A 14,966-nucleotide genomic window follows, 5' to 3' on the forward strand; every position below is an offset into this window, starting at 1 on the left:
GAAAAGCGTTTTACTCTTGATACCAAGTAGCCAGCTGAATTAGGGGTGTTTGAATAATACACAATGGTTGGTAAGGAGAAACTGACCTGTTTATTTAGCAATTAATAAACTCAAAATAGACAAAATAATAAATAACAAACAGAAATGGAATCAGTAAACCAAGGCTTAAAAAGCCATAAGTGCAAATAATATTGTAAATTGTATTTTAAAAAGTGGCTGTTTGGCACGCTTCGCAAAAGTTTCTGCCAGTGTTACTTGTGTAGGACCTTTTAAAAAAAAAAAAAGACAAAAAGTCTTTGGTTTTCTTTAGAAACTCTTCATATTGTTTATGGTGGTATTTCACTAAATGCTTGATTAGATTGGTTGTATTAAAAGTTCTTACAGCTTTACACCCAGCTTGACTTTACTGTGGCATATGTTGCACTCTACCTCTTCGTCTTTGTCGTCCTTTAAGGTAAAATAATCCCACACAACTGTCATTTTTACTGATAACTTCAAATTTACATGGCCGTCTTAATGGTTAGGAGATGCCACTGATCTAAATTGGGGAAATGCTATGCTTGGGTGCTGAAGGTGCTGGAAAATGCGGACCGGATTTTACTCTCACTGGCGAAAACGCATCAAAAACTGGAATGGATTATCTAAATGGAAAACCCGGACTTTCAAAAAAAAATAAATAAATAAATAAATGGATCGCGAGTCTGAATCGGCATTTTCTCGTGCCTGCCAATCCAATACCGATGTGCATTTTTTGCAAATATCGGAGGTCGATCCAAATATCCGATCGGGACAAGCCTAGACCTAATACCATCTACCAAAATATTTACCACGGTGACCAGATTAATGAATAGATGTCCAAATTTATTGAATGGTTAATATTGCAATGGATGCATTATAAGGAATAACATGTGGAATGATTTGGCACAAGAATGAAACTAAACTTATAGGTAAGTCTACTAATCTAAACCAAAGATATAATAATAAACAATAAAGAACAGAAAATTAAACAACAATAGAGAATAATAAACAACTATTGATTATGAATGGATTATATAGCTAACATAAGACGTCTCTAACTAGCGTAGGACCCAGGTAGGGAATTGAGGTCTCGGAAAGAAATTAGAAAAGAGCAAGAATCCTGACAGTGCTCAATGAATGGCCCTGATTACAGCCCAGTATAGAAGTATTTGAAGGCAAACTATTAGACTAGCAACCCCAAAGCAGCACATGAATGCTGAGTGTCTTACTGTTTGTGGGCAGTCCTGGTGGGTTGTGAAGGCGGATTATCAATGCCCCATACGGAACGTGGATATCCGGTTTGTAATGTGGGCTCATGCACGACCCGCGTGAACTCCCGAGGATTATCCAAAGCTAAACTAAAACTAATGCCTGTCGGCCAATCAGAATTAACTTAAATTTAACTAAGAAAAGAAAATGAAATTGACTTAAAAGACTAGATGAACGAAAGCAAGTTTCGATGACAACACATAAACTAGGTTACATACTTTTCTCGAGAAATAAAATAAAGAAGATCTTGGAGGTTATACTCTGGTTCGAACTTGGTTGCGGTCTCTTGGCATCACTCCAACAAACTCGGTTGGATGTGGTATCTTGGCGTGACTCTAACAGCTCTGTTGGATGTGGTAATTTTGCTTGACAACTAGGTTGGATGTGATGATTTTGCTTGACTCCAACAACTCATTGGATGCGGTACATTTGCTTGACTCCAACAACTCAAAGTTGCTTCTCGAGAAATGGTTTTTAACTAACTTTTAAGGGCCTGATCGTAGTACACCCATTGGTCACTACACTCTTGACCACTGGATTTTGGTTACTGAATATTCATTACCTCCGTCTGGAAAGGAAGTTCTTTGAGGAGAGAGAGAGAGAGAGAGAGAGAGAGAGAGAGGGAGAGGGAGAGAGAGGCAGGCATCGTGACAACTGCCCTTCCCCCCCAGGTCTAGATAAAAGGTGACAAAAAAGCAAACTAGGTGTCGATCCGCAGCACAATTCAAGACAAAGAGAATCTATTCCTAAATGCATTGACTCGTATTACTCTGCCTTAATTAAGTATTAGTTTGGTTCTATCATTCTAAACATTCTCATTCTGAGCCATTCTTAATTCCCACTTCTAGACAGTAAATGACACACAATGCACAGACAGGCATGAATCTGAGGTTACATAAACACACATGGATATGCTTACATATGACTAATAGCTTTGTCCAGGGTCCTTAATGGCTGGTACAATTAATACTGGTTTTAATGGCAATTGCCCTTCCCTTGGTTGGAAGGCTGTCTAGTTTGGTGTCTTTAGATTGATCTCACGGGGTTTGTTCCTGTAGGCTGGATTCTGATTCTGTGTACATCTTAGATTTTAAGTTATAAAGACCTTTGAAATATTTGCATCCTCAGTTATGAGTGTTAATAAAGGACTTCCAAGGGATGGTAAATTGGGGTTGAATTCTTGGGGAATAAGATAAGGCTGGAATTTATAGTTTGAGTGTAGGTCCTTCCTGATTTGTGAGCTTTGTGTCCTTCAGAGTAAGGCTGACCATGGCCAGAACCCTTTTATGGCCTTTCTTCCACACTCAGGAGACCAGATAAGGTTAGGATTCTAAGCTTTGAAGAAGAAGACCATTGTGAGTTGAGTTCCTTAGAGTGTGGGTGATGGGTAGAAAATATTCTTTACCTTTCCCAAACATTTTAAGGGACTCCATAGGGCAGTCATGGCCTGGTGGTTAGGGAACTGGTCTTGTGACCGGAGGGTCGTGGGTTTGATTCCCAGACCTAAGACCATGACTGAGGTGCCCTTGAGCAAGGCACCTAACCCCAACTGCTCCTCGGGCGCCGGGCTAGGGCTGCCCACCGCTCTGGGCACGTGTGATCCACAGCCCCCTAGTAATCACTAGTGTGTGTTTGTGTGTTCTGACTGCACAGATGGGTTAAAAGCGGAGGACAAATTTCGGGGTGTAAAAAATCACAATTGACAAAATATGGCACATTATTATATTATTATTATTAGATTAGGTCAGCTCTCTCTGCGAAAGAGAGGCCATCTGTGTGTTTGATGGTGACGTGGTGAAGTGGATATCTCCACTACACAATAAAAGAAATGTCCGGTATCCACTACACTGTGGGATGGTTCTAACTTGATCTTGTCTGTGGAATAATGCTCAGAACATGGTTTCTGTTTTTAGTGTGTGTGGGGGTGGTCCTCAGGGGTTGGGGCTGCACCCATCAACATCAGGAAGAGATGGAAACACATTCCAAGATCTCCATGAGTCATAGATTTATGGAAGAGAGTTCCAGAGCTTTGGGCCATAGTGGCTAAAAGCACCCTCGCCAATCTTTAACCGGCTTTTATGAATCACCAGTAGATTACTGTTTTGAAGACCTGAGAGACCAGACCATATTTAACAATTATTTCACTAAGGCAAAGAGTAGCAAGGCCATGAAGACATTTAAAAAATCATCACCAGAAATCTGTTCTAAAGCTGACAGGTAACCAGTGCAGTGAGTGGAGTGCAGGTGTAATATGATCTCTCTTTCTCCTGCGGGTCAGGACCCTTGCAGCAGCGTTCTGAATTCGCTGTAGGTGGGAAATAGAGCTCTTTGGGAGAGCAGATAGGACAGCGTTACAAATATCACTACCAAGAACAAGAACCTTTGTCTTCTCTTTATTTAACTGCAAATGCAACATAGTAATCACGCCCCTTTAGATACTAAGCTAAGACTAAGCCACTTAGTGGCTAAGACTGAGCCACTAAGGCAGACCCAGCTCTGGAGTCCATCAAGCAGGATTTCATGATCAGCAGTGTCGAAATCGACACTTAAATCTACCAGAGAAAAGACTGAGATTTTGCTTGCATCTTTATTCAATCTCAGATCATTTACTACCTTAACTAGTGCTGTTTCAAGTCATTTATTTGGTTTGAGTTAACATAATCATTCACCTGGTTTGACACAACTTTTTCAGTGATGTTGCAAAGAAAAGGAAGGTTAGATATAGGTCGAAAATGATTGAGAATTGTGGTAGTGGTTTAACCACTGCAGTTTTAAGAACGGGGCAGTCTTGGTGTGGTGGTTAGGAAACTGGTCTTGTGACCGCAGGGTTGTGGGTTCAGTTCTCTTGCCCTAGGCCATGACTGAAGTGCTCTTGAGCAAGGCACTTAACCCCCACTGCTTCTCTGGCCCTGGGCCAGGGTACCACAGCCTACTAGTGTACACTTTGTAAGTCGCTCTGGATAAGAGCATCTGTTAATTGCCCTAAATTTTAATGTAAGAATAGTAGGGAATTCTCTGAGTTGCAGGCACTGATTAACAATCTTTGGAGTACTTCACTGTTGTCATTCTGCAATATTGTTTTATAAATATAAAAAATGTACTTCCAATTTTCACAGGGCTCTTTTGGCCAAACAAATTTTCATTCATAAGTTATTACTACTTATAAGAAAACTATGCTCTCAATTAGGGTGATATCTTTGGAATGTATTTCTGTTTCTGCACCTTCCACAGCAGAGCTGCAGAATTTTCACATTAGAATTCATTTTGAGGGTCAATGTTTTTAAAATAAAATAACCCTGAACAAATTATCAAAGTGCAATTTGTAATCCAGACCAGTCTGATTAGTTAAGAGGTTTGAATACTGTGTCTGAAATTTCTGTGTGTGTGTGTGTGTGTGTGTGTGTGTGTGTGTGTGTGTGCGTGTGTGTGTGTCTCAGGTGGTCTGTAAGTACCTGCAGGACCCTGTGTTGTTTGCCCGAGAGGAGATTGGCCTGGTGAAGTTTGACATCCGCTTTATGGTGCTGCTGCGTTCGGTGCAGCCTCTGTGCCTCTACGCCTACCACGTCTTCTGGCTCCGCTTCGCCAACAGGTGGCGCTGGATTAGACTGGATTAGAGTCCCCAAAACGCTCTTGAAGTTACTCTGATAGTGCTAGCCTGTGTAAAGTTGTCTGGGATACTCCTACTTAAAAGAATGTGAGCGTCATCTGTGATCACTCGTAGTGTACACAGCTCTCCATCAGCAGAACGCCACGTCCCAGGTAATGCGTGGCATGTAGTGTGAGCAGGGTAGCTATTCTGAGATGTTTGAAGTCATGTTGTGACCACTTGGCTTTAGAGACCATTAAGACAGGTGAGCTTTTTCTCTGTGAACGCTGCCCATCTCTGTGGATGCTGCACATCTCTGTTGACGGCTCAGAAGGCAGTAGGGCTTTGCTGAACGTTCACGTACACGTTTGTGTCCTCGTATGGAGCTTCTCTCCATCTCGGCCCTCCCTGTTTCCCTGCAGGCCTTTCTCCCTCGATCATTTTGATGATTACCAGAAGCACTACACTGTGATGAACTATGCCGAAGGTGCCCAGCTGAAGCAGGTGAGTGCACTTCCCCTCATGGTGAAGACTTTCAGTGGCACCACTGTCTCGCCAGGAAGAGCCAGAACTGAAAGGCCTGTTCACTGTCCTGCAAATTAAGCATCAGTTTCCCTTGAAGAAGCAGACCTAGAATGGGTCAGCCAAATCCTGTTTGGTCCTGGTCTGAAATGATAAATTGGTAACTTGATCACATTGTGCTGTTTGTCATGTGGTCTTTTTTTTATACGTTAGTACCTTTTAAAAAATATTCTGTATAGTATTCAAACTGATGATGCCTTTGATCTCTTTTGAATTTTAATATCTCAGGTCAGTGAGAAATTTTTTGGCATTATCAATAGGCCACATAGTTTAACCTGAGGCACTGTTAAAGTCAAAGGTAGCAGTGCAGTGAGGTGTAACATGGCGTGTTGTCTTTTTAGCCATCTCTGTTCTGAGCACTTTTTACATCGAGATAAATATTAGTTGTGGATTTTTATGCACAAATTTGTGGTAAGTTCTCACTAGGCCTTAAATGGTGGATGTTTCATTAAGTCACCAGCACCAGGAGGCCTGTGTTGGACTAACATCTCATGGTCTGGTTCATATAGATGCACTATGATGAATTCATTCCCATGTTTGAAAAGCAGTACCCACAGTATCCATGGAAACAGGTGGAGGTAAGACTTTTGGTACATTTTTACACCACATATGTGACGGAGACGGTCACTTGGGATGGTTAAATAGCTGCTCTGGTTGCTAGTGTCAGGGGCTGCTTACTTCCTTTCAGACCTGGGTATGTTTCTTTAAAACAAAAATAGCAGGACAAAGAAAAATTGTGTGTGTGTGTGTCCGTGTCCGTGTCCGTGTCTCAAACAGAGGGATATCTTCAAGTCATTCTCAGAGCTTTTCCAGGCAGCCTCATGCAGACCTGCCCCATATGGGATCTGTGCGTACCCCTCCTCCAGGGCCATTTACGCAATTGACCTCATGCTGAACTGGGAGAAGACTGATTGTAAAGGTATGTTTCTCTGTAGAAAGCACCCTTCTTGTGTTCAGCAATGAGCGGAGGGTCACGGAGGATCACCTGGTACTAATCTCCAATTGAGCGTAACACTCAGTGAAGTGTGTGGCAGGGAGCTCCCGGAACAATTGAGGAACAAACCACTCTCTTGTAAACAGGAGGAGTTTATTCGCACAGGCAGGCTGTATCTCAAATGTTCAAAGATGAGAGGGCGCTCCTCTCATTTATACATACACAGACCATCCCTGTGCACGCAAGCAGCAGGGTGGGCTCAATATTGCTATTCTAACATAGGTAATAAATCCTACCCTATTATGGAAATAACACATTCTTCTCACGCAAGCATATTGTGCAGACTGAGCATAATTCTTCTGTATGTCGCATAGTGGACAGGAAGCACAATACCTGAGAGGAAATGATAAGCCTGTTTTGACATATAAAGACCTTTCACATACAGGGTGAAAGGACCTTTCACATATAATGTGAAAGGTGTGAAATATGGTTACAGGGGTCACAGAGAACATAAGAAAGGACACGATGTTCACAATGTCTTGAGTTAATCATGAGTATAAAAAGACATAATACTCCTTCACTGATGGAGGTTTGCTTTACTCCCGCCACTCCTTCACCTCCCTTATCCCCATTTTACACCTGTGTGACCTCGTCTTGGCTGAGAGAATACACAGCAGAGACCATCTTTAGAGAGTCAAAGTCTGTGGTTGTTTACTCGCTGCTTAAACGAGTTCCTGTTGTTACTGTTCACCTTCAAATTATTACTGACATTTATACACATTCTTACATATTTGCAGTATGTTTTTGAATTGTGAATGAAACTACCTGTCACACGAACCTTTTCAGAATGGCCTTTATTTATGTTTATGTAACGATTTTCAAAGGAATTTCATAGTCACTGACACACATTGGTTGTTATTATTATTATTAATAATATAATTGTCACAGGCAACAGTTAATATGGCAAAATGTCCAGGCTGTTTATTAAAGACATATCCAAACTTTACACAGAGTTTTAGACAAAATGTTGAACTGCTATCAGAAAAACAACGTTCACAGATATGGTGACGCCTGGTTAAGGTCACCATTGAAAATGATTTTGAGATTTCTTTATTTATTTACTTTTTAATTTGTTTATTTATTTGGCGGCAGATCACATGGTCTGGACGGAGGTGGTCTCCTGCTGTGTGATGTTAATAATTCAGGTTTCTCTTAAGTACAGGCAAAAGATTTCATAGAGCGTTCACCTGGGAAAAGTGTCTGCTTGGGTAGAGCGTTTCACTGGGACTGGGAACCAGTTTCCCATATGTGAGCTCTGTTCCTGCTTCAGACTGCTGCGGCTAATCAGAGAGTGTTTCTAGATGAGGAACCCATGTCTTACTGTAGACACTGCTTACTGTAGACAGCTGCTACAGACTTGTGGTGTTTGGCGGAGGGATTTTTCACCAGTCTTCTGCTGTTCCTCTTGTCAGGTGAGCGCGTCATACAGCCTCAGATCCTGGAGGTGAACTTCAATCCAGACTGCGCCAGGGCCTGTCTCTACCACCCATCCTTCTATGACCACATGTTCCAGACACTGTTTCTCGACCAGATGCACCAGTGTCCAGTTACCCAGATCATATGATTCGCTGTCCACTGAAATAAAAGTGATGCAAAGAAAATACACTTTGTGCAGTGGTTCATAAGTTTTTTTAAATCATATGTCATCTGCTTGTCTGAACACATAAAAGATTGGCATAGAAGAATAACTCTATAACAAAAACTCGGTCTCTGTCTCTCGTAGTGTCCCTTATTTCTCTCTTTCTCTCTATCTCTCACACACACAGACACACCCTCTGTAATCTTAGATCTCCGTATCAGGTACACAATCACTCACCCACACACAGGGGTGTAGCAGGAAATTCTGGGCCCTGTACACTCTCAATGTTAGTGGGCCTCTATAAATCCCAGTAAAGAAGCACATGAGCAAAATGGGCCCCTCTCCCTACTTGGGCCCTGGGTAGTCAGGTCCACTTTCCCCCCCACTACCACACCCATGCCCACACACACACACCCCTCCCACCACTTCCATTGGTAGAATCAAAGAGACACCCCTCTAAACCTCTCCCATGGCTGAAATACACATTCCCACAAAATGGTTGACTCACACACCCCTCCCACTCTGCTCTTTAAGTCCAGTTCAAACCTACCGGTCCCCACCATCTCTACTGCCTAAGGGGATGTAGGGATTGAATTGAGAAATAAGGCAAATAGCTAATTTTTCAATGTCATGAATACAAATATAAACTATATTGTGAGGGTTCTTTTTTTTAGTATGTTGTGATCTCAAGGAAACACCTTGATTTCTCAATGCAGTGGTTGTTCTTTCATGGCCACAGGGTCTTTCTCAATATGAAAGACACTGAGACGATCGTACCAAGAAGCAAGATTATGACGAGCTATCACAGTGTACACAGGTGAAATGTGCTGAATCATGGCAAAGAGAATGTTCATGCAAAGGGAGACAGACACATAATGGATGTCGTAAGATGTGGCAAACAGTGGTTCTAACAACCAAGTTGAGTTGGTTGTTGAGTCTAGGGTGCAAGTAATAACAGTTTATGGTCAATGAGACATATCTGTCCATCGACTCTCCCGAAATGCAGTTCCAGGTCCACAGCGAACAGCCTCTACCAAAAGTTTGTAGCAAGTCGATGACTCCCTTCCTGATCCAGTGAATCTCCAGGCACCGGCTGGCCCTTGGATGCCATCCAGACAGAACGGCCAAGAATAAAACAGCTGGACGCATCCTGGAGGAGGGAGCAGCTTTGTAGTGGCATTGAAATTTGTGAGCCTTGGCGGTGAGCAAGAAAAATAGTCAAAACCAGTTGGGTAAGATATCAAAGTAATAGTAAATTAATTAAAGTACAAGAAAGAAATAATCAAAGAAAACGATCAAACAAAAATGGATCGCTCCAAAGATCTCCGTTACCTACACGCCCAGTGTCTGTAAGAGAGAGCTCTGTGCCCTCCATAACCATGGATCTTTATAGTGAAAAACTGCTGACTACCTCATTGTTAGCAGAGAAGTGATGAGTGACGAGCTTCCCCTCCCTATCCAGATTGTGGTCCCTCCTCAGCTCACGTGAGTGACAAAAGTTCAAGGATACCCTGTCTTCTCCCTCATCACACAGTGGTTCTTTGTCATTAAGATACATAAGGAGTACATGTATTTCTTCTCTACAGGCTGCCTACAATTATGTGTGACTAGTGTCACACAGAATGCTCACATACATGAAGGGTAAGTTAAATTAAAGACATCACATGGTATCAAACTCGTACAGAAAAGATCACGAGTCTCGTATACAAGACCACATGAGTGTTGTGTGTGTCAGTGAAAGGTTACATATGTGTGTGCTTCATTAGTCTACATATCCAATACAATGGTTAGTCAAGTGATTACATATCTCTTATGCAGAATAATAATGATTGATCATTATAACTCATGGAATATAATGAAATAATAGACAGAAGAGTTTGATCAAATATAAATTCACATATACTACCACTCTGTAGCTTCAGCTCAGTCTGTCCCTTGCTAAAGAGCCCTCATGTCACAAAGCATGCCCACTCCCCCTCAGAACACCTCGCTCTCTTACACACACCTCCCCCCTCAGAGCACCTTTCTCTCTTACACACACACCTCTCCCCCCTCAGAGCACCTCTCTCTCTTACACACACACACACACACACACCTCTCCCCCCTCAGAGCACCTCTCTCTCTTAAACACACACACACCTCCCCCTCAGAGCACCTCTCTCTCTAACACACACACACACACACACACACACACCCCTCTCCCCCTCAGAGCACCTCTCTCTCTTACACACACACACACACACAAACACACCCCTCTCTCCTCTCAGAGCATCTCTCTCTCTTACACACACACACACAGACAGACATACCCCTCTCTCCCCTCAGAGCACCTCTCTCTCTTACACACACACACACACACACACACAGACATACCCCTCTCTCCCCTCAGAGCACCTCTCTCTCTTACACACACACACACCGCTCTCTCCCCTCAGAGCACCTCTCTCTCTTACACACACACACACCTCTCTCTTCAGAGCATGTCTCTCTCTTACATTGCTGTGGAAATGTTTCCAATCTCTGAGACAATGTTACAAACAAGAACAACTCTGTACTCTTTGTTGAATACCAAAGTTACATTTTATTGAGAAGTTCCTTAGACTCCACAAGAGAGAGTCCTATGTTCTTTTTACACCTGTTTCTTCTTAAACCCTTTAAGCACACTGTTCTTTCTCTGTACCTACTAAATGTCAGAACCATCTGTCAACACCCAGCAGTGGTTTTCACTGAGGAGTCACTGCCCCTAATGTTGAATCACTGCCCCTAATGTTGAATCACTGCCCCTAATGTTGAGTCACTGCCCCTAATGTTGAATCACTGCCCCTAATGTTGAATCACTGCCCCTAATGTTGAGTCACTGCCCCTAATGTTGAATCACTGCCCCTAATGTTGAATCACTGCCCCTAATGTTGAATCACTGCCCCTAATGTTGAGTCACTGCCCCTAATGTTGAATCACTGCCCCTAATGTTGAGTCACTGCCCCTAATGTTGAGTCACTGCCCCTAATGTTGAATCACTGCCCCTAATGTTGAATCACTGCCCCTAATGTTGAGTCACTGCCCCTAATGTTGTCACTGCCCCTAATGTTGAGTCACTGCCCCTAATGTTGAGTCACTGCCCCTAATGTTGAATCACTGCCCCTAATGTCCCTTGTCACCTTTTCAACTCTCTGGGTTGTTATATTTACAATTTGTGCAGATGCGGCTACATTTCCTGGGAATGACCTCCTGCTGCAGAACATTCATCTGTGGGGCTTCCCATTGGATTGCCAGCGGTGGCAGCAGTGGACAAAGCCGGTAATGCTTCTAGAAACCTTGTGGGTTACAGTGAGCTGACCTTACTGGTTCCTCGTGTGTTTGCACAGCTCCTGCCTGAGCAAAAGATAGCCCACATGACTGCTGCTAGGCGACTGCAGTATCACACCATCTTGGTTGATATGCCGAATGTAACCCTACAAAGATGCACTGTCCTTAACCCCAGCATGCTTTCCTCCCTACAGAGGTTGATTTAGAGCTGCTGTTAACAAAGTCTTTTCCCGCTTGATAACCCAGACCTCAAACTCTTCTTGGATATATGCTGGGGCGGCTACAAATCATGTGGGATAGGAAGCTCTGACGCGTTTGCTCTGACACATTAACTTCACATCACAAGCTTCTGAGTTATAGGGCGGAGAGAGCTGAAGCTCACTCTTGTGAATGCTTGTGTGTGTGCAACTGAGGAGCTCCATCTGGCATATTTGACTTTGCTATTTGCCAAATAGAGCGCCGAGTTAAAATGTTAAAACATTTCCACAACACACACACATACACACACACACACACTGCTCTCTCTCCTCAGAGCACCTCTCTCTCTTACACACACACACACAAACACTCCCCTCTCTCTCTCTTCAGAGCACCCATCTCTTACACACACACACACTCCCCTCTCTCTCCTCAGAGCACCCGTCTTTTACACACAGACAGACATTCCCCTCTCTCTCCTCAGAGCACCCGACTCTTACACACACACACACACACACTCCCCTCTCTCTCCTTAGAGCACTCAACTCTTACACACACACACACACACACACACACACACACACACACACACACACACTCCCCTCTCTCTCCTCAGTGCACCCGCCTCTTAAACACACACACTCCCCTCTCTCTCCTCAGAGCACCGGTCTCTTACACACACACACACACACACACACACACACACACACACACACACACACACACACACACACACACACACACACACTCCCCTCTCTCTCCTCAGTGCACCTGCCTCTTACACACACACACACAAACCCCTCTCTCTCCTCAGAGCACCCGACACTTACACACACACACACACACACACACACACACACACACACACACACACACACACACACACACACACACACACACACTCTTTCCTCAGAGCACCTGCCTCTCTCTCACACACACACAAACACACGTTAGAGCAAATTAATCTTTTCACAAAGATGTTCTCCCCCCACAAATAGCCACCCCCGCCCGAAACAATACCATTTATTGTTGGTTTATAAAGTGTTTATAAAACAGTAAGTTATTAAAAATCTACCACACAAAAGAGTCTTTTCAAACCCAATGTTATACAATTTATTATTAGGTTAAATGGCATAACCCTAACTGACCTAATGAGTCTTGATATGGGCTGACCTTTCCTACCACCTTAGCCCAAGCGTGTTCGTTTAGCTGAGAGAGAGAACAAGAGCCAATAATCAAACAGTTCAATGCTGTAACAAGGCTTTTATTAGATCAAAGATATATCTTGGGGAAGTCTCGAGGCACAAGTGAATTGTCTGTGCACCAGAGAGTTCCGAAGTTACAATGGTTCCAGGCAGGGTTTATATACTGTTTTCCACGCCTCTAAACAGCTTGATCTTCTCCAAAACGTCTGTACATGGTATTGCGGTTTCTGTAAACAATGCTTCCCCCTTTATCTCATATTTTAACATCTATCATGCATGTGGTTCCCTTCGCTGGATGCTCCGGTCAACAGGAGGTCACCATACATTACTTCTCTGACCCCCACCTTTGGGTTGCACAATCATCTTCCCTTTCTCAGCTCAGATAGAGAGGTTTCGCAAGGCCTCTATGGAATTCATACACGTACACATTTGAACAGTGGTTACATACAAGTCTTAGATTATATTTAGATTCTGCTATAAAGGTGAGTAAAATACTTTTATTGCTAATGCTATAGGTAAGCAAAAACCCAAATCACAACAGTCTTTACACTGGGCATAACCCACTTTCATAAGTTGCTTTGACCTTTGACCTCTGGAGTCTAACCTGCTAGCACTGATCCTGTTTCCATTAGCACTTATTGTGCACCTCAGCTATGGAAACTCTATCTGATGAAAATTATATAGAAATCAGTTGTATTTTTTTTACTGGGCCCAGGCCCATAGCTTTTCACATGTTCAATGTACATGCAGACATAGTTTTCTAGGTCTAGGGCAGCGAGAGACGAGATACGAATTTACATTCCTTTACTATTGTTCTGTAAAGCGGAATAGTGTAAGGCACTGCAGAGAGTTGTAGCACGGACTATTCTGGAGGAAATAAAAATCGCCCATGAGTTACTAAACTGCTAACCTAAGTACTGGTCTCCTTCATGCTCACTCACAGTCTGCCCTTAACATAACATGATGTCAGAAGTAAAAAAAGAAGTAACAAAGAAGAAGTAAAGACGAACTAAAGACGAATAAACGGTGGAAAATGGATGCAAACAGAGACGGAGGAGCGACGCTACCGCAGTTAGCACCACCGGGCAAGTTCGACTTTACCAATGCTAATGAATGGCCGAGATGGCTAAAACGCTATGAGCGCTATAGAATAGCGACTGAATTGGACAAGAAATCAGACGCATTTCAAGTGAATGCTTTCATGTATGCTGTCGGTGATGAGGCCGAGGACATTTTAAACGTGCTGCCGCTAACAGAGGAACAGAAAAAGTCATATGAGGCAGTCACGGATGCGTTCACAGTGTGGAATCTTTTATCACAGCGGTGCATACGCTGGCAGAGCACTGTGAGTTCGGGCCTCTGAGAGACCAGCTTATCAGAGACCGAATAGTAGTCAGCATAAGAGATGCTAAGCTGTCGGAAAGTTTACAGCTGGACAGTGAGTTGACTTTAGAGAAAGCCATGACGAGAGTGAGACAAAGTGAAAAGGCAACAGCCGGTGTTACGGGGGACAGAGCAGCAGCCGGGGCGAGTTGAAACAGTGTTTAAGAAGAGAACAAGAAGAATCCCATTGTCTGAGGAGAGCTCACTTCTCACAACGTTTATTACACCCTTGGGAAGATATTCGTTTAATCGTCTTCCTTTTGGGATTTCCTCAGCCCCAGAGCACTTCCAGCGTCGGATGTCACAGATGCTGGAGGGTTGTGAAAGGGCCGTATGTCATGCAGATGACATTGTTGTGTAGGGTGAGGACATGCAACAACACAATGCAAGACTGCACAAAGTCCTACAGCGACTACGAGAAGAGGGACTCACTCTGAACGAAAAATGCGAGTTTGCCAAAAACAGCATTATGTTTGTGGGCCACAGAGTCACAGCAGACGGGGTGACACCAGATCCGGACAAAATCAGAGCCATCATGGAGATGCCAGAACCAAAAAACGTAGAAGGGGTGAGGAGAGTGATGGGTATGGCCAACTACCTGGGGAAGTTTTTACCTAACTTGGCATCCTACACACGCCCAATTAAAGAGCTACTCAGCGAGAAGAATGAGTGGAGCTGGGAAAAGCCACAGATAGAGGCATTCCAGAGGTTGAAAAATGAATTGAGTTCACCACGTGTGCTGGCGCAATACTCACCAACGGCAGAAACGTGTGTATCAGCAGATGCACTTCCGTTTGCACTTCTTGAGTCAGCAGCAGGAAGACGGAACGTGGAGACCGACTGTGT

General features: G+C 43.5%; 1 protein-coding gene across 1 annotated transcript in view; it reads left to right on the plus strand.

The window, feature by feature from the left end:
* The window catches only part of ttll12 (tubulin tyrosine ligase-like family, member 12), a 43,437-nt gene extending 35,387 nt beyond the window's left edge, over positions 1 to 8,050 (plus strand). The window contains exons 10-14 of the mRNA XM_077005293.1: positions 4,725 to 4,876; positions 5,296 to 5,377; positions 5,965 to 6,033; positions 6,233 to 6,374; positions 7,862 to 8,050. Of these exons, the coding sequence (XP_076861408.1) occupies positions 4,725 to 4,876; positions 5,296 to 5,377; positions 5,965 to 6,033; positions 6,233 to 6,374; positions 7,862 to 8,013 (597 nt within the window). The 3' untranslated portion in view covers positions 8,014 to 8,050. The remainder of the gene's footprint in view (positions 1 to 4,724; positions 4,877 to 5,295; positions 5,378 to 5,964; positions 6,034 to 6,232; positions 6,375 to 7,861) is intronic.
* The last annotated feature ends 6,916 nt before the right edge of the window (positions 8,051 to 14,966 follow it).

This window comes from Brachyhypopomus gauderio, chromosome 5 (assembly GCF_052324685.1).
Source record: "Brachyhypopomus gauderio isolate BG-103 chromosome 5, BGAUD_0.2, whole genome shotgun sequence".
NCBI classification, from domain to species: Eukaryota; Metazoa; Chordata; class Actinopteri; order Gymnotiformes; family Hypopomidae; genus Brachyhypopomus; species Brachyhypopomus gauderio.